We start from the raw sequence: 17,626 nt of genomic DNA, 5'->3' as shown, positions 1-17,626 counted from the left end.
ATGCCACTTTAAAAGCGTCATTGCGGTGTCAAAATCTGCATGGTTTTACCATAAAGCAGTCCAGATCGTCGGGCGGGAAAGCCGTAATGGAATACAAATGAGCCTGCGACCTCATGTCTCAATGCGGGCGGCTTGGGCTCCGGTAACTAATTAAAAACATTCGGATTGTGACCTTCGTCAGACTGTATTGTTTTTTTCGGTTTCCACAATTCTCAGACACAATTAAAACTGCTTTTACGGAGTCATAAGTGACCACGAAAACTGTAAAGTATTTGAAAGGTCGAATGGTAAAAGTAATTTTAAATTTTAATAATATCCGTCCGATTGTTTGAGGGGAAAATGTTATCTATCCAGGAAAATGTTGGTAGCGGTGATGCAGACGGATAACGACAACCGGATTTATGTGGACAGCATCGGCTTGGATGGAGACGGGAGGCGGCACATCGTCACCGTCAACATCAGAGGTTGGACAAACAGACAGAGGACCAACGAATCGGAGACATTAGTTTTTAAAATTAACAAAACTGCCGAAGTAATTTAAGCGTGACCTCACTTGTGGCCATAAGCGTCGAGCATTAATACCCCCTTGTACACATATGACGTCACGTGTTATGATTGTTCTATTAGCTTCTGTCTAATTATCTATCTCGATAAATAAAATAGAATGTTTGTGTGTTTGTCCGGTTCTAAACGATTTATCCGATAGCGATGATATATGGTACAAGTCCAGGGATAGCGTCTGTCGTAGTACCAGCAACGTGCGGCAGGTGGCGTGCATGTTTTTCCCAGAAGTCTTTTTTCATGTACCAATTAGAAAAATCCTCGATACTGTCCCATAATAAATAATGTTATCTTGAAAAAAATCGAAGTTTTAACAAGAGCAAAGTTAGTTTTTCAAAGGCGATCTCTTTAATAACGAAATGCATTACATATAATGATTGGGTCAAAAACATTATTATTTCGCTTAGGAAATTTTCAATTGCTAAAGAAAGAGATCTCTTTGATAAAGTTTCGAATATTTCAAAGAAATTGTTGGCTGATCAAAATAGCACAGACTTTTTGGCGGGAACGCGAGGCGTGAGGTTGTGTGAATTGTTTTATTTATTTTATTATACATATAACGGTGGTTTATTAACTGTTTAGTATCTGTGAAAGTTCACAAATGTGGGAAAATGAAACAAAGCCGCTGGACCTAACTTGTCGGGTTCCTCCAAAAAGTCCACCGAAAAAGTCTCAGTAAATGATCACCATTTTACTGATTCATCCCATATCATCTCATCTCATTTCATTTCATGCCATGTTTCATATTAATCAACTTCATTTCATTGCACTTCACATTATCATTTTTCATATAAATATGTATATTTTAACACTACAAGTCCGACTGGCGGGACTTTTGTGAATTTTCGTGAGTTCGTTGTTCCGGGCTGTTGGCGAAGATGATATAGAAATAATGTTTACGCTGATTTGGTATGAGGTTTTAATATAAAAAGCGACACAATAACTAACATAAAATACAAAATGAGTTGAGAATCGTACAGTTAATCTAAGACTCGCAATATTTTACTGGTCGTCGTCGCGCGCGCTGAGGGCGTGTGTTTTCGCGCTCAGAGAGCTCTGTCTCAGCGGGGGGTAAGGCGGCGGCGGGGGCGGTATCGCACGTTCGGAAATTTCGTTCCGTTGTAATATAAGATTAGGCTATATGGAAAGACACCTTTGCCTTTCCAGTTGGAAAAATAAAACTACTACTACTACTTCAAATAGTACAAGTTAACGGACTTGTTTGTACGTGCGATAGGTACCACCACCATCACCCTGCCTATTTCTGCAACAATACAATCCGGATTGAAGGGTGGGGAAGCCACTCTGGTACAATAAAACATAGACCTCATTCCTCTTGGGTTTCGGTATCCACGTGGTGATCCATAGGCTCTACATACCATAAAACACCAGGTGTCTTGTGATCCTTCACCTGTCCACTCAAAGGGACTTCAAGGCGTTTTCCACCAGCAAACCGTTCACGGTGGATAACTTTGGTGCGTGTATCAGGTCCCCGGATAATCCTGAGGTTCTTGCACGGCATGGACAATGTGTACCTGGCGGACGAGGGAAACGGCATCATAGATTACCTGCACCCTGAAGGTACGTGTCATTGGATACATGTTACAGCATTTCCCTTCGGTTCCCGCGAGTAGTGGACATATTGCCCCGTACCATCCGGCCTTGGAATGGACTCCATTCTTTGTTGTTTCTAGAGCGCTATGACATGTCTTTCTTCAAACATGACCTTATCAGAAGCTACTAGCATTGATAATGACCATGAGCGACGGTGAATGCTTACCTACCATCGTGTGGGCCGTATGCTCGTCTGCATCCGTTGGCCATAAACCAAAAACGTATTAGTAATGTGGGTTCGAATTTTGTCTCGGCACAGATTGGCTATTTGGGCTAAAAAGCGACATCGAAGGTCTTAGTATGATTTACTATAGTTCGCAATATTGTTTGGTAAAGCACAGCTTTTGATGCTAAAGCTATGATTTCATTAAATTATTAAAAGTTTTTTATCAGAAAATTTATCAATTGATATTTCAGCTTGAGCACATTAAACTGACCTTAGAACATTGTGGGGTTTTCATGGGGATGATGCGTGAAGAACCTATTTTTTGTGTAACGGAGCTATCACTTATGTTAGGGCTGTGTTCAGAGTCCGCCACAAACTAGCTTAACTTTTCTTTGCTCCGCTTAAACAGCCAAGACATAACTCAAGGTCGCTACGCAGATAGCTAAAAGGAAATAAGCAAACGTTAAGGAAATCTGAAGATATTGAGTTTATTGAGGTTTTCGCTGGTAGTAGGACCTCTTGTTAGTCCGCACGGGTAGGTACCCTGCCTATTTTTGCCGTGAAGCAGTAATGCGTTTCGGTTTGAAAGGTGGGGTAGCCGTTTTAACTATACTGAGAACTTAGAACTTATATCTCAAGGTGGGTGGCGCATTTACGTTGTAGATGTCTATGGGCTCCAGTAATTACTTAATACCAGGTGGGCTGTGAGCCCGTCCAACCATCTAAGCAATAAATAAAAAATTTAAACAGGTACCGGTAGGGAGAACTTCCGGGAGCTATCGACTTCAATATCCAGTATGGCTGTCACCGAAAACTATATATTCTGGACAGATAGAAGAACCCCGAAGCTATACTGGGCTAATATACACGAAACCTCTCATAAAATCAGAAGGATCGAACTTAGTGAGTTTTAAAAATTTTAAAACGTTGATGAGTTGATTTATTTATTTTGTTGCCATGTCTGTTTGTGTGTAGCTCTGTATCTCAGTAAACATGAGACACGAAGTTATAATCCGAAAATGGGGAGTGACAGGGGATGGATAGTATAGTATACACACTATGGAATACCGATATAGTTTTTTAATGGTTTCCGAAGTCGTCGTGGCCTAAAGGATAAGACGTCCGGTGCATTCGTATGTAGCGATGCACCGATGTTCGAATCCCGTAGGCGGGTACCAATTTTTCTAATGAAATACCTACTTAGCAAATGTTCACGATTGACTTCTACGGTGATGGAATAACATCGTGTAATAAAAATCAAGCCCAAAATTATAATTTGCGTAATTACTGGATAATTCTGCCGTGAAGCAGTAATGGGTTTCGGCTTGAAAGGTTGGGCAGCCGTTGTAACTATACTGAGATCTTAGAAAGCTAGAACTTATATCTCGAGGTGGGTGGCACATTTACGGCGTAGATGTCTATGGGCTCCAGTAACCACTTAACACCAGGTGGGCTGTGATCTCGTCCACCCACCATCTAAGCAATAAAAAAAAGGTTAAATTGATTTTAAAGTCACTCGTATCCCTTCATATACGGGACAAACAGCAACTCTAAACGCATTTGCTTATCCGCAATGAAAATTTCACTTTCAGGGGCATTCTCAAACTCCTCTCAGCTCCTGCTGCAGACCACGTACCCCCCACCGTCTCCTCACGACCCGCTCACCCAGCACCCGTGCCACAGAGACAACCCGTGCTCCCAGGTCTGCGTCCCGACCCATTCCCCCACGAACCCCTACAGCTATAAATGCCTCTGCTCTCCGGGCCTCGTGTTCAGTAACGGGAGATGCACGGAGGTGGCCAGATGCAGCGAAAGCGAAATTTACTGTCACAAAAGCAATATATGTGTGGAGAAACACAAGAGGTGCAATGGAGTCGTGGACTGTTCGAGGGGAGAAGACGAGGAAGGATGTACACGTACGTAATCGGATATTTGATACGTTAATACCTTAATTAAACTTTAGTTTGTATTTTTTGCGCATTTTACGACAATAATACAGATGTAGAGGGGGAGAAAAATATCATGATCGCTAAAACGAAAGATTTTCCTTAAAGACCTTCATTAAAAGATGGCATTCGTAGAAAAAGATACTCAAATAAGCTAACCAGAAAATGCCTTCTTCATTTGGAAAATATCTTTCCAAAAATGTTTGTACTTAATATTTTCCGTATTACCATCGTATGGGCGGTACACTCATTGCCGACAGAGGAAATAAAAAAAATGTAATAAATTGAAACACTCACCATAACTCATTAATACCACATTATCTCAGATGTTACAAAGAAGTCCGAAAGCCAGTGCAACCCCAATGAGATACTCTGCTACGAGCTCTGCGTGGCGAAGGACTCTCCTTCCCCTTGTTCGCCTGAAAAGCATTCAGGTACAAGCTCATTGCCTACAGAGTAAATAAAAAAAGAATAAAACGCTCATTATAACCCATTAATACCACATTATCTTAGATATTACAAAGAAGCCCAAAAGTCAGTGCGACCCCAATGAGATACTCTGCTACGAGCTCTGCGTGGCTAAGGACTCCCCTTCCCCTTGTTCGCCTAAAAATCATTCAGGTACAATCTCATTGCCTAGCTAGGAAATAAAAAAAATTAAAACGCTCACTATAACCCATTCATACCACATTATCTCAGATATTACAAAGAAGCCCGAAAACCAGTGCGACCCCAATGAGATACTCTGCTACGGGCTCTGCGTGGCTAAGGACTCTCCTTCCCCTTGTTCGTCTGAAAAGCATTCAGGTACAAGCTCATTGCCTGGCTAGGAAAGAAAAAAAAATTAAAACGCTCACTATAACCCATTAATACCACATTATCTTAGATATTACAAAGAAGCCCGAAAACCAGTGCGACCCCAATGAGATACTCTGTTACGGGCTCTGCGTGGCTAAGGACTCTCCTTCCCCTTGTTCGTCTGAAAAGCATTCAGGTACAAGCTCATTGCCTGGCTAGGAAAGAAAAAAAAATTAAAACGCTCACTATAACCCATTAATACCACATTATCTTAGATATTACAAAGAAGCCCGAAAACCAGTGCGACCCCAATGAGATACTCTGTTACGGGCTCTGCGTGGCTAAGGACTCTCCTTCCCCTTGTTCGTCTGAAAAGCATTCAGGTACAAGCTCATTGCCTGGCTAGGAAAGAAAAAAGAATTAAAACGCTCACTATAACCCATTAATACCACATTATCTTAGATATTACAAAGAAGCCCGAAAGCCAGTGCAACCCCAATGAGATACTCTGCTACGGACTTTGCGTGGCGAAGGACTCTCCTTCCCCTTGTTCGCCTGAAAAGCATTCAGGTACAAGCTCATTGCCTATCGAGTAAATTAAAAAAAAGAATAAAACGCTCATTATAACCCATTAATACCACATTATCTCAGATATTACAAAGAAGCCCGAAAGCCAGTGCGACCCCAATGAGATACTCTGCTACGGGCTCTGCGTGGCTAAGGACTCTCCTTCCCCTTGTTCGCCTGAAAAGCATTCAGGTACAAGCTCATTGCCTACAGAGTAAATAAAAAAAAGAATAAAACGCTCATTATAACCCATTAATACCACATTATCTTAGATATTACAAAGAAGCCCGAAAGCCAATGCAACCCCAATGAGATACTCTGCTACGGACTTTGTGTGGCGAAGGACTCTCCTTCCCCTTGTTCGCCTGAAAAGAATTCAGGTACAAGCTCATTGCCTATCGAGTAAATTAAAAAAAAGAATAAAACGCTCATTATAACCCATTAATACCACATTATCTCAGATATTACAAAGAAGCCCGAAAGCCAGTGCGACCCCAATGAGATACTCTGCTACGGGCTCTGCGTGGCTAAGGACTCTCCTTCCCTTTGTTCGCCTGAAAAGCATTCAGGTACAAGCTCATTGCCTACAGAGTAAATAAAAAAAAGAATAAAACGCTCATTATAACCCATTAATACCACATTATCTTAGATATTACAAAGAAGCCCGAAAGCCAATGCAACCCCAATGAGATACTCTGCTACGGACTTTGTGTGGCGAAGGACTCTCCTTCCCCTTGTTCGCCTGAAAAGAATTCAGGTACAAGCTCATTGCCTATCGAGTAAATTAAAAAAAAGAATAAAACGCTCATTATAACCCATTAATACCACATTATCTCAGATATTACAAAGAAGCCCGAAAGCCAGTGCGACCCCAATGAGATACTCTGCTACGGGCTCTGCGTGGCGAAGGATTCTCCTTCCCCTTGTTCACCTGAAAAACATTCAGGTACAAGCTCATGCCTACACAGGAAAAAATCAATTATTAATTAAAACGCTCATTATAACCCATTAATACCACATTATCTCAGATATTACAAAGAAGTCCGAAAGCCAGTGCGACCTCAATGAAATACTCTGGTACGGGCTCTGCGTGTCAAAGGACTCTCCTTCTCCTTGAAAAAACCAATTATAAATTAAAATGCTCATCATAACCCATTACATAATACTACATTATCTTAAACGATAACATCTAATGATCTCTCAACACTAGTCCGCAGCATCTGTTCACGACTAAACCCAACCTAATCTATCTTAAGAACGATGGAGCCTGGTGATCAGTAATACAGGTCTTTGAACCTAGTACAGACTTCAGCTCTTTCAAAGGCTTACAAAATAAATATTAAGGTTAATTTTCCATTTGTATTTGTACTATACCTTTAAGAGAGAAATAAATCAATTATTATTATTATTATCTCAGATATTACAAAGCAGCCCGAAAGTCAGTGCGAACCCAATGAGATACTCTGCTACGGGCTCTGCGTGGCTAAGGACTCTCCTTCCCCTTGTTCGCCTGCGACACATTCAGGTACAAGATCTGTTCCCACGCTTCTGATGCCAAAGTCGAGTTTCGATGGGAGTGACTCGAGTCCAGTTGTTGCAGACCTGACGACCCCTCCCCCGCTGAAGTGCGACTGGATCCAGTTCTCGTGCAAGGAGAGCCCGGTCTGCATCTCGCGGTCGCTGCTCTGTGACGGAGCCAAGGACTGTCCGGACGGCAGCGACGAGGGCCCCGACAACTGTGACACCCTGGCCTGCTTTGACACGGAGTTCATGTATGTGCTTTTTTTTGAAGTGATTCTTTTTTTATTGCTTAAATGGGACGAGCTCACACCCCACCTGGTGTTAAGTGGTTACTGGAGCCCATAAACATTTACAACGTAAATGCGCCACCCACCTTGCGATATAAGTTCTAAGGCTTCAAATATAGTTACAAACCGCTGCCCCGCCCTTCAAACCGAAACGCATTACTGCTTCACGACAGAAATAGGCAGAGTGGTGGTACCCACCCGCGCGGACTCACAAGAGGTGCGAAGCAATGAATGCGCTATGCTAATTTCGTTTGCCCATCTGGCCCTTGGTCGACCTTTTGATCTGGTTAATTGTTAATTGTATAAGTTAGTAGTTAATTGAATAAGGGACGTTAACTGTTTTAGTACTGAGCTTATTTTACGAGCACAAAAGCTTTCCCTCAGGTGCGCGTCCGGTTCGTGCATCTTGAAAACGTGGAAGTGCGACGGAGACCAGGACTGCAACGACGCTTCCGATGAAATCGACTGTGGTCAGTGAGCGCCGCATTGTTTTAGCTTAATTTATATTAACTAATTAGCTGACCCGGCGGACTTCGTAGTGTCTCAATCGATAAATGAAAGACGTAAACTTTTGTATAAAATAAACTTAAAACAAACAAAAGGAATCCGTCCGACGGGGAAAACATCAAAGGAAAAACTAAAGTGTTATTTTTATTTCATTCCGCAGCATTTTCACATTTATTTACCTTTTAAACCTTCTCTGGATTTCCACAAATAATTCAAGACCAAAATTAGCCAAATCGGTCCAGACGTTCTCGAGTTTTAGCGAGACTAACGAACAGTGTTCGATTCGAACCCAGCGACCTCGTGGCAGCCTAGGGCTACGGAAACCAGCACGAGGTGCGCGTCGAACATGTGCCGCGATTCGCGGCGCCGTATGTACTATTTTAACAAAATATCATGCAATCACTCACCGGAACCGATGCCTTCGTCTTCTCACGCCGTATCACTTAGGGAGAAGGGTATGGGGCAGGAATGGATAAGGATTAGCGATGATACACAACTTTAGCGTAGACCGTCAATATACAGGTACCGTCCCGTTCGAGAAGCAAGACAAAGTGACAGATGTCAAATCGCGACGGCACCGTCAAATCGCGACCCGTGTTGCCGTGGTAAGAATTCAAAAACTAACGGATTGGTTTCGAACAGTCACCCGCCCGGACAGGTCCCCTACCTGTCCCTAATCAACTGGCAGCCGGGACAACGTTGTGACCGCTCGTTTGAGAACCGAGTCCCCGACCAGAACCTCTGCAGACCGAGGGGTCCCATCCTTACCGGGAAACAGATTAACAATGCGCCCCCTACGCCAACGCAGTGGCGGCAGGTTAGCATCCTTAACCAACACAAGGTCACCGACGTGAGGGGGACTGGTTCTATCCGTCCACTTAAAGCGCTGCTGGAGCAGATGTAAATACTCAAGGGACCAACGTTTCCAAAAATCTTGGGACATCTGCTGCAACATCTGGTATCGCCTCAACCGTCCAGGCTTGATATCCGAGAGGGGATACTCCGGCAACGCATTGAGTGGCTGTCCTATCAAGAAATGGCCTGGAGTTAACGACTCCAAGTCATTCGGGTCTGAACTGAGCGGGCACAACGGCCGCGAATTAAGTACCGCTTCAATTCTACAAAATACCGTAGTTAACTCCTCAAAGGTGAGCGAGGTTTGCCCTATCACGCGCATCAAGTGAGTCTTAGCCGATTTTACTACTGCCTCGAAAATTCCACCCCAGTGGGGGCATCCTGGAGGACTGAAGGTCCACCGAATACCGCGACGAGAGAGGGCCGTTTCAATATCCACCTGGTTATTGTTCAAGAAATTTACTACATCCCGCAAGTAACGGTCCGCACCTACAAAATTCGTTCCGTTATCGGAGCGTATCAATTCGGGTAAGCCTCGACGGGACACAAATCTATCCAAGCTCGCAATAAAGGCTTCAGTTGTAAGGTCGGCAACAACTTCAAGATGTACAGCTTTGGTTGAAAGGCAGACAAAAACGCACAGATAAGCCTTAATTAACCTAACATTCCGCAAACGTGAAGCCTTGATCATGAAAGGCCCAGCGAAGTCCGTACCAACTCCAGAAAACGGCCTCATCTTCTTCACTCTGTCTGGAGGCAGATCTCCCATCTGAGGCTGCATCGTAGACGCCTTAAGCCGATAACAGGGTAAACACCGGAAAAGGACGCTCCGAACCGTACGACGCCCTGACAGAATCCAAAATTCCCTCTGGAGGGATGCCAACAGCGCATTGCAACCGGAATGCGAATTTGCGATGTGGCGATCCATCACCAACAGGTCAACTAACTGGCTCTTCTTGGGAAGTAAAAGAGGATGGCGCGCCGAATAAGGTAAATTGGAGTTACTTAATCTACCTCCCACTCGAATCAGCCCCTGGCCGTCTACAAAGGGGCTAAGACGAGCGATAGCTCCACGAAGCTTAGGGCGCTTAGTCCTTAGCGCCTTCAATTCTGAATGAAAGCTGGTGGCTTGCACAACTTCAATTAATTTCAGCAGCGCCTTCTTCCGCTCGATGGGACACACAACAGGTGTCATATTGCGTTGAGACACCGACAAACGACAATTCCGAATAAACCTCAAAATCCAGGCGGTAACCTTAACCAGCTTGTCCAAGGAGCTATAACGGTTGATGAGCAGATCCAAATCCAACCCCTGAATCACTCCTCGATCCTCGAACTGCGCCGGTGCAGCCACGAGACCTGGAGGAACTTCTATGCGAGAGGGAGGCCACTGAGAAGCTTTCTTGGTGAGCCACTGGGGACCCCACCATAACTGATGATCAACTATTTCCGATGCTAAGCATCCCCGAGAAGCGCAGTCCGCCGGATTGAGCTCACCAGGCACGTGTCTCCATGTTAGAGGGACCTCAGAACCTTGAATCTGGGAGACACGGTTGGCCACGAAAACTTCAAGTGTATGAACCGAAGCCTTCAACCAGCACAACACTATCTGGCTGTCTGTCCAAGCATAGACAGTGTTTTCTAAATCAATAACCGACCGTAAACTAGTAGCTGTATGGTTTAACAACCTAGTCAACAGAGCGGCACCAGACAACTCGAGCTTCGGAATCGTCATGCGTGTCCGAAGCGGAGCGACCTTACTCTTAGCTAACACCAACCGTATATCAAGCCTTCCAGTTGAAGAAACCGTTCGCAAGTATACCGCAGCTGCGAATCCGCGTTCCGAGGCATCCGAAAACCCGTGGAGAGACGCCTTGTATTTGCCCGCAGGAACCAGCTTCCGAGGTATTGACACGTGGTTAATATCAGGAAGAGACGAGAAAAAGTTCAACCAATCCTTCAATAGGTCACCAGCAATCCCCTCGTCCCATGACAGGTTAGCAGACCACAGTCGCTGCATGAAGCACTTTAAGAGAAAAGTGACAGGAGCGATCCAACCGTTTGGATCGAAGGTTCGAGCAATTGTGGAAAGCACCGTTCGTTTAGACCATACCTTTGGATTTTCCAACTCCACCCGATAGGTAAATTCGTCTTGAATCGGACGATATTGAATCCCTAGGACCGACAGCATGTTAGGGTTATCGACATTCTCGAAAAGATGGGGATCCTGTTGATACTCCGTTGGCAAACCAGTCAACAACTCAGGACAGTTAGACAGCCATTTTCTCAACTCGTACCCGCCCCTGCTCAAAAGGCGGATCAGTTCATCCTTGCGTGATAAGGCCTCTTCGACACTGTCGGCGCCCGTACATACGTCATCGACATATAGGTCCCGTTCCAAAATGTCCGCAGCACGAGGGTAGTGCAACCGTTCCCTCACTGCCAACTCCCGCAAAGAACGAACCGCTAAATATGGACTCGACCGCAACCCGTAAGTGTTCGTGTTCAGTTCATAAATTTTTATGGGCTCATCTGAGCTTTCACGCCAGAGAATGAGTTGATACCGCCTATCCTCCGGATGAATCACCGTTTGCCTGAACATCATACGGATGTCTGCCACGAAAACGATCTGGTGCCTGCGGAAGCTCGTCAGTATGTCTGAAATGTCCCGGTTCAGCTTTGGACCCGAATGGAGACACTGATTTAAGGAGACGCCGGAGGAGGTTGTGACCGAACCGTCAAACACGACCCTAATTTTACCGTTAGGAGTTTTCAAAACCGCATGATGAGGCAGGAAACAGTGCTCCGTAGCACTCCAATCTACCTTGGAAACCGACATGTGACCTAAAGATTCATACTCCCGCATAAACTCTACATATTTCTGCCGGAACACCGCGTCGCGCCTCATGCGTCTCTCCATTGACAAAAGTCTGGTCTCTGCTGCCTTCCTCGAACTGCCTAGCAGTGGGCGATTCGCCCGAAAAGGAAGTCTTAACAAGAACCGGCCCGAATAGAGACGACCCGTATTATTCTGGTAAAACAGCTCACATTCCTCCTCATCCGGGTTAACTCGATAAGCTGTAGGAGGTTCTTCTAGTTCCCAAAACCGTTGGACTACTTCCGAAAGCGTAGACCCGACCAGAAAATTGTCCGATTTCCTCGCAGCGACCGGCCGGAACGCAGGACCCAACAATACATGCCCTAATTTTGTGTCCATTGCAACCAAACCCTCCGCATGAAGAACGCGCTTCCCAGTCAGGAGCAGCTTCCCTAGTACATCCGCCCCAAGTAGTACGTCTACTGGCCCCGGGGTGTCAAACTTGGGGTCCGCTAGCCGTAAGTCTGAAGTCAATGACCGTATGTAACTGTTTACCTTCACCGGAGGGTGACGACCTATCACCTCAGGCATCACCAAAGCTGAGACTCTAAACTGTAAGCGAGGGTTGGGATTCGATGAGAAAATAAATGAAGTGTGACCGATCACGTCCGAAATTCTAACATTGCCCACTCCACGAATAGAATAAGAAGACTTGTAAATAGGATTGCCCAACCGTACTGCAAGGTTGCTCGACATAATACTGCCCTGTGCGCCGGAATCCAACAGAGCTCGAGCAAACACAGTGTTGCCATCCGAATCCAACACCCGAACAGAAGCGGTAGGAAGTAAAACAGCTTCTGGGGCTGGGGCAACACTGCAGTGAGCGGCAATTTCCTAGCGGGGGCCCGGGTCCCCGCTATCCCGGTCGGCGCGCGACGGAAGGTCGTAGCGTGCCAGCGGATCCCACGCTCCCACATAAGGCCCTCGTTTCCCGTCCCGCCTCATATACCTCCGTGTACGATGGCCAAACGGGCCAAACACTGGAGGGAGTCGCTCCAGCGTCGGCCGCTCCCTCAGCGGAGGGGAAAACCGTACTTCTGAGGGAAGGGGAGACGAGTGAGCAGGGCTACTCGATCCAGCAGGCGAACACGGCCCCGCACGGGGGGACAACGTGGCCACCCCGGCGTAGCTAGTGGGCATCCGCTGGCACCCGCCCGCAGTACCTAACCCGGCGCCTCCCTGCGAAACCTCTTCCCGAGGGTCCACGCCGCCGAATTGGCGAGGGCTACGACCGGTGCGCTCACCGGTCGGCGAGGCTAGATGACTGCGTCCGGATGACCTCGGAGTGGCGGCAGACTCCAGACACAGGAGGGCATGGTGCCGACCGTCGCAATTAGGGCACAATTGTGGCTGTGGACAGACACTCGCCGTGTGCGGCCCAAAACAAAAAAAGCACCATCGCCGCTGGGCAACGATGTTGCGTCTACCCCTGATGCGCGTCGACCGGAACCTCGGACAGGCGGCTACGTCGTGCCCGCTCTCATGACAGAAGGCACACCGTGGGCCTCCCACCGCTGCCATGAGCGCAGTCAGTCGTTGAGACGGCCCCCTTTTATCCCCTCCCCCTCCCCTCTGAGCAACCGAAACGGCGTGGCCGGAAGCCGGCACACGCGACCCAGAGAAGGAGGGCGGTGGCATAATCTCGTGTCTGCGACTTTCGGCTTCTAAAAACGCCAGCAGACTGGCCAGGGTAGGCAGTTCGTCCCTACCTGCGTTGTCCTGCTGCTCGAATCGAGTGAGCACCTCAACCGGCAGCCTACCTGCAACAATATAAAAGAGCAGATATGACCATTGGTCTACTGGTAGACCCAAATTGCCCAAGGCCTTAGTGGCCACCGTAACTGGATTCAGTACCTCGGCTCTGATATCGGAAGCCCGAGAAAGTTTGGGTATCGCAAACAGCCTGGCCAGCTGAGCGTCCACCAACCGTCGTTGATTTTGATATCGGTCGAACAGGATCTGGCGTGCGACCGCATAATTGTCGTTGGTGATAGGCAAGTGTGCCACCAATTCACCAGGTTCACCTCGCAGAGCACCCCGAAGCTGAGCCATCTTATACGAGGCAGTCAAGTCCGACCGACCATGGACCAGGCTGTCAAACAAATTTATAAAGCCGACCCACTCGTTCAGATCACCGTGGAAGATCGGCAGGTCGATGGAAGGGAGGCGTGATATGACGCCTGACGAAGTTCCCGAACCTCCATTACCACCGGAAGACGACTGCTTCTTAATATCGGCCACCCGTTGCAGAATGGCATCAGCGTACTCCTGACACTGGTCCACGTCAAGACCGATGGCATGGATCACCTCCTTCTCCACTTCGGACCCCAAAGCAACGAGGTCAGACAACCGATCGTACACTACCTCCAACCGTTCGTGCACCTGAGACGCCCTATCGAGCAATGCCGCATCCCTATCTGTTCTGTCAACCAAAGCATGAGCTGATGCGAACCATCGGAGCTCACTAGTCACCTTCCCGCGAATGTAGGACACCGACATGTTACTTGCAGTTTACAACCAGAACAAAAAAAAATTCAAAAAAAAATTCAAAATAAAATCAAAAAAAATTCAAAAAAAATCAAAAAAAAATCAAAATAAAAATTATTTAAAGGAGTGTACGAGTGAGCCCACCAAATATTCCTACTCCTAAGTATTTAGGTAACCTAGACCTCACCACTGTACCAAGGACACCCCAACAAATAAGAACAAACTAAAAATTAAAAGTTATATGATAGCAAATTGCTGATAAAAATTTGTGAATTAATTTTCAAACACTGATGGCCTCAGGACTATACCAAAGCCAGTCACCAAACAGGGCCCACAGTCAGCAATCCACTACCACAAATTTAAACAAGTAATTTAAATTTAGAACAAATTAAAACAAATAACAAAAAATATATATAATAGCAAATTGCTGGTATAAGTTTTGAAATGACACTCATACACCGTTGGCCTCTGGACTATAACTAAGCTAGTCTCCAAACAGGGCCCAACCAGCAATCTACTACTACAAGTTCAACAAGTACTCCAGTTATATTCAATTACAAATGTGTTGCAGCTCAATTATACTAAAATATAAGTAGGAAGTGAGCTACAATCATACACAAATTAATAATAAATTATAAACCCAAACTGTAATAACATTCAGATTGTTACACACAATTATGCTTAAATAGATGTGGTAATCTACTGCTATGATGAGCAGAATTAACATAAATCTGTAGTAATAGTATGAAAATAGCTGACCACTATAGCAGCTGTGTGCTAGGTCATAAACTCAGCCAGCACAGCTGTCCAACTCACGTACAATTAGTCAGCTATGCGCAGTGGAAGCTAATAAATCAGTCTTACTATTACTAACTATTACTACTCACTAATTTTCTTAACCAGGTGGATAGAAACACACTAAATGACCTGACCTAGGTCAGCAGAATGATAGTTTAAACAGAACCGAACCCTATGCCTACACTACTTCTGCTGACTAGTAACAAAATTAAGTGAGGTTAGACGTAAAAATTTTTACATTCGTGGTAATTACTATAGATTTCAGAAATCTAACCACGCTCTGCTACCAGAAATTGTTCGATTCGAACCCAGCGACCTCGTGGCAGCCTAGGGCTACGGAAACCAGCACGAGGTGCGCGTCGAACATGTGCCGCGATTCGCGGCGCCGTATGTACTATTTTAACAAAATATCATGCAATCACTCACCGGAACCGATGCCTTCGTCTTCTCACGCCGTATCACTTAGGGAGAAGGGTATGGGGCAGGAATGGATAAGGATTAGCGATGATACACAACTTTAGCGTAGACCGTCAATATACAGGTACCGTCCCGTTCGAGAAGCAAGACAAAGTGACAGATGTCAAATCGCGACGGCACCGTCAAATCGCGACCCGTGTTGCCGTGGTAAGAATTCAAAAACTAACGGATTGGTTTCGAACAAACAGCAAATCATTTTTATATATATAGATAGATAGATAGATGTTGCATTTAATTGCATTTCGCCTACCAAGGCTACTGTAGTTACCTGATGTTGAATTCACAGAGGATACGCAGAAAATCGTTTTTTTTTTTTTTTTTTTTTTTTTATTGCTTAGATGGGTGGACGAGCTCACAGCCCACCTGGTGTTAAGTGGTTACTGGAGCCCATAGACATCTACAACGTAAATGCGCCACCCACCTTGAGATATAAGTTCTAAGGTCTCAGTATAGTGACAACGGCTACCCCACCCTTCGAACCGAAACGCATTACTGCTTCACGGCGGAAATAGGCGGGGTGGTGGTACCTACCCGTGCGGACTCCCAAGAGGTCCTACCACCAGTGATTACGCAAATTATAATTTTGCGGGTTTGATTTTTATTACACGATGTTATTCCTTCACCGTGGAAGTCAATCGTGAACATTTGTTGAGTACGTATTTCATTAGAAAAATTGGTACCCGCCTGCGGGATTCGAACACCGGTGCATCGCTACACACGAATGCACCGGACGTCTTATCCTTTAGGCCACGACGTTTCTGAAACTGCTACAGAATTAAACCTGTCTGGGTACTGAACAATAGACCTACGCCCGAAAACTCACACGTGTGTGTTCATTTGAAGCGGCAATGTAAAACAAAGACAGTTCTCTCGGGGTCGTTCACCTCGCGAATGCACAAGCTACATTTCTGTTCAAAAAAAAAAAAGTTCACTATAATCGATATTTCCAATCAGGCTACGGAATTAAACCTGTCTGGGTACTGAACAATAGACCTACGCCCGAAAACTCACACGTGTGTGTTCATTTGAAGCGGCAATGTAAAACAAAGACAGTTCTCTCGGGGTCGTTCACCTCGCGCATGCACAAATTACATTGCAGCGCAAAAAAAAAAAGTTCACAACAATCGATATTTCCAATGTTCTATCCTGAATGTTTCGATGTAATCTTCATATTTGACCAGATCAAAAACCCTTTCTATGATGGGGTTCCCACCAAGTACCCCCAAAAAAATGTATTTAATATAGTTCGAGGTATTTAAAAACTTCTAATCTTTATCGAAAACTTAAAATTTCCTCGTCTAACATAATTTTGCAACTACGACCATGAACATTCCGCAGAGAGCGTATCGTGCAAGCCCGGGTACTATCAATGCCGCGACCGGGAGTGTATAGAGCTGAAGAAGCGCTGCGACGGACACCAGGACTGTTTTGATTACTCCGACGAGGAAGAGTGTGATGAGCCAGTTGTCGTGGAGGAGCCGGTATGTTATATTTTTTCTCTTAATTTTTTTTTATTTATTGCTTAAATGGGTAGACCTTTTTTTTTTCGGGCCGGGGGCCCAACCTCCTACGGGGTCCCCGCGTAAAAGGGGCGCGCGGGGTATGTGAGACGATCCGCATGGTGTTGTGAGCAGACCGCGGGCTCAAGGAGCTCACAGCGCACCTGGTGTTAAGTGATTACTGGAGCCCATAGACATCAACAACGTAAATGCGCCACCCACCTTGAGATATAAATTCTAAGGTCTCTTCACGGCAGAAATAGGCGGGGTGGTGGCACCTACCCACGCGGACTCACAAGAAGTCCTACCACCATTTACATAGCTGAGCAAGCTCACAGGGCTGGACTATAGTGGTGCTCGGAGCCTACGGATCTCACAATAGCGTCATCCATTTTGAGACATGAGGTTGCAGTGTCGATTGAATTGTATGATTACTTTGTCATTGATATTGAGCAGGTCTATGGTTCTCAGCCGAGTGGGATTAGTCAAGTCACTTTGTAGATTCAACAATATCTACAAGTTAGATTCTTGTCATATTTATGATAGATTATTCTAAAGCGAAGACTCATTCTCGTGTTTACCTCGAGAATAATATTTGGATACGTTTGACTTTAGACTTATTTATTCATAGACACAGCTCGCGAAGTTTCTCGTTGCTATTTCGA

The 17,626-nt window shown here is 45.6% G+C and overlaps 2 protein-coding genes across 33 annotated transcripts in view; one reads left to right on the top strand and one right to left on the bottom strand.

The window, feature by feature from the left end:
* Positions 1–17,626, top strand: part of Vgr (vitellogenin receptor) — a 54,670-nt gene that overhangs the window by 21,415 nt on the left and 15,629 nt on the right. For 4 of the 32 annotated variants that reach the window (XM_038017857.2, XM_062674167.1, XM_038017858.2 and 1 more), the window contains exons 16-34: positions 355–464; positions 2,050–2,142; positions 3,092–3,244; positions 3,934–4,257; positions 4,614–4,721; positions 4,801–4,908; positions 4,987–5,094; positions 5,174–5,281; positions 5,361–5,468; positions 5,548–5,655; positions 5,737–5,844; positions 5,925–6,032; positions 6,114–6,221; positions 6,302–6,409; positions 6,491–6,598; positions 7,070–7,177; positions 7,244–7,424; positions 7,845–7,930; positions 16,801–16,943. In XM_038017857.2, the coding sequence (XP_037873785.1) occupies positions 355–464; positions 2,050–2,142; positions 3,092–3,244; positions 3,934–4,257; positions 4,614–4,721; positions 4,801–4,908; positions 4,987–5,094; positions 5,174–5,281; positions 5,361–5,468; positions 5,548–5,655; positions 5,737–5,844; positions 5,925–6,032; positions 6,114–6,221; positions 6,302–6,409; positions 6,491–6,598; positions 7,070–7,177; positions 7,244–7,424; positions 7,845–7,930; positions 16,801–16,943 (2,386 nt within the window). 32 annotated transcript variants of the gene reach the window in all.
* Positions 8,600–15,642, bottom strand: LOC134200790 (uncharacterized). The gene is made up of 2 exons (XM_062674422.1): positions 15,412–15,642; positions 8,600–13,460 (listed from the first exon to the last, which is right to left on the bottom strand). Exon 2 carries the CDS (start codon positions 12,394–12,396, stop codon positions 8,641–8,643), a length of 3,756 nt encoding a protein of 1,251 aa, XP_062530406.1. The 5' UTR covers positions 12,397–13,460; positions 15,412–15,642; the 3' UTR covers positions 8,600–8,640.

This window comes from Bombyx mori, chromosome 20 (assembly GCF_030269925.1).
Source record: "Bombyx mori chromosome 20, ASM3026992v2".
Taxonomy (NCBI): domain Eukaryota; kingdom Metazoa; phylum Arthropoda; class Insecta; order Lepidoptera; family Bombycidae; genus Bombyx; species Bombyx mori.
Note: the sequence above shows the minus strand (reverse complement) of the source record. Positions and strands in the feature narration are given on the sequence as shown.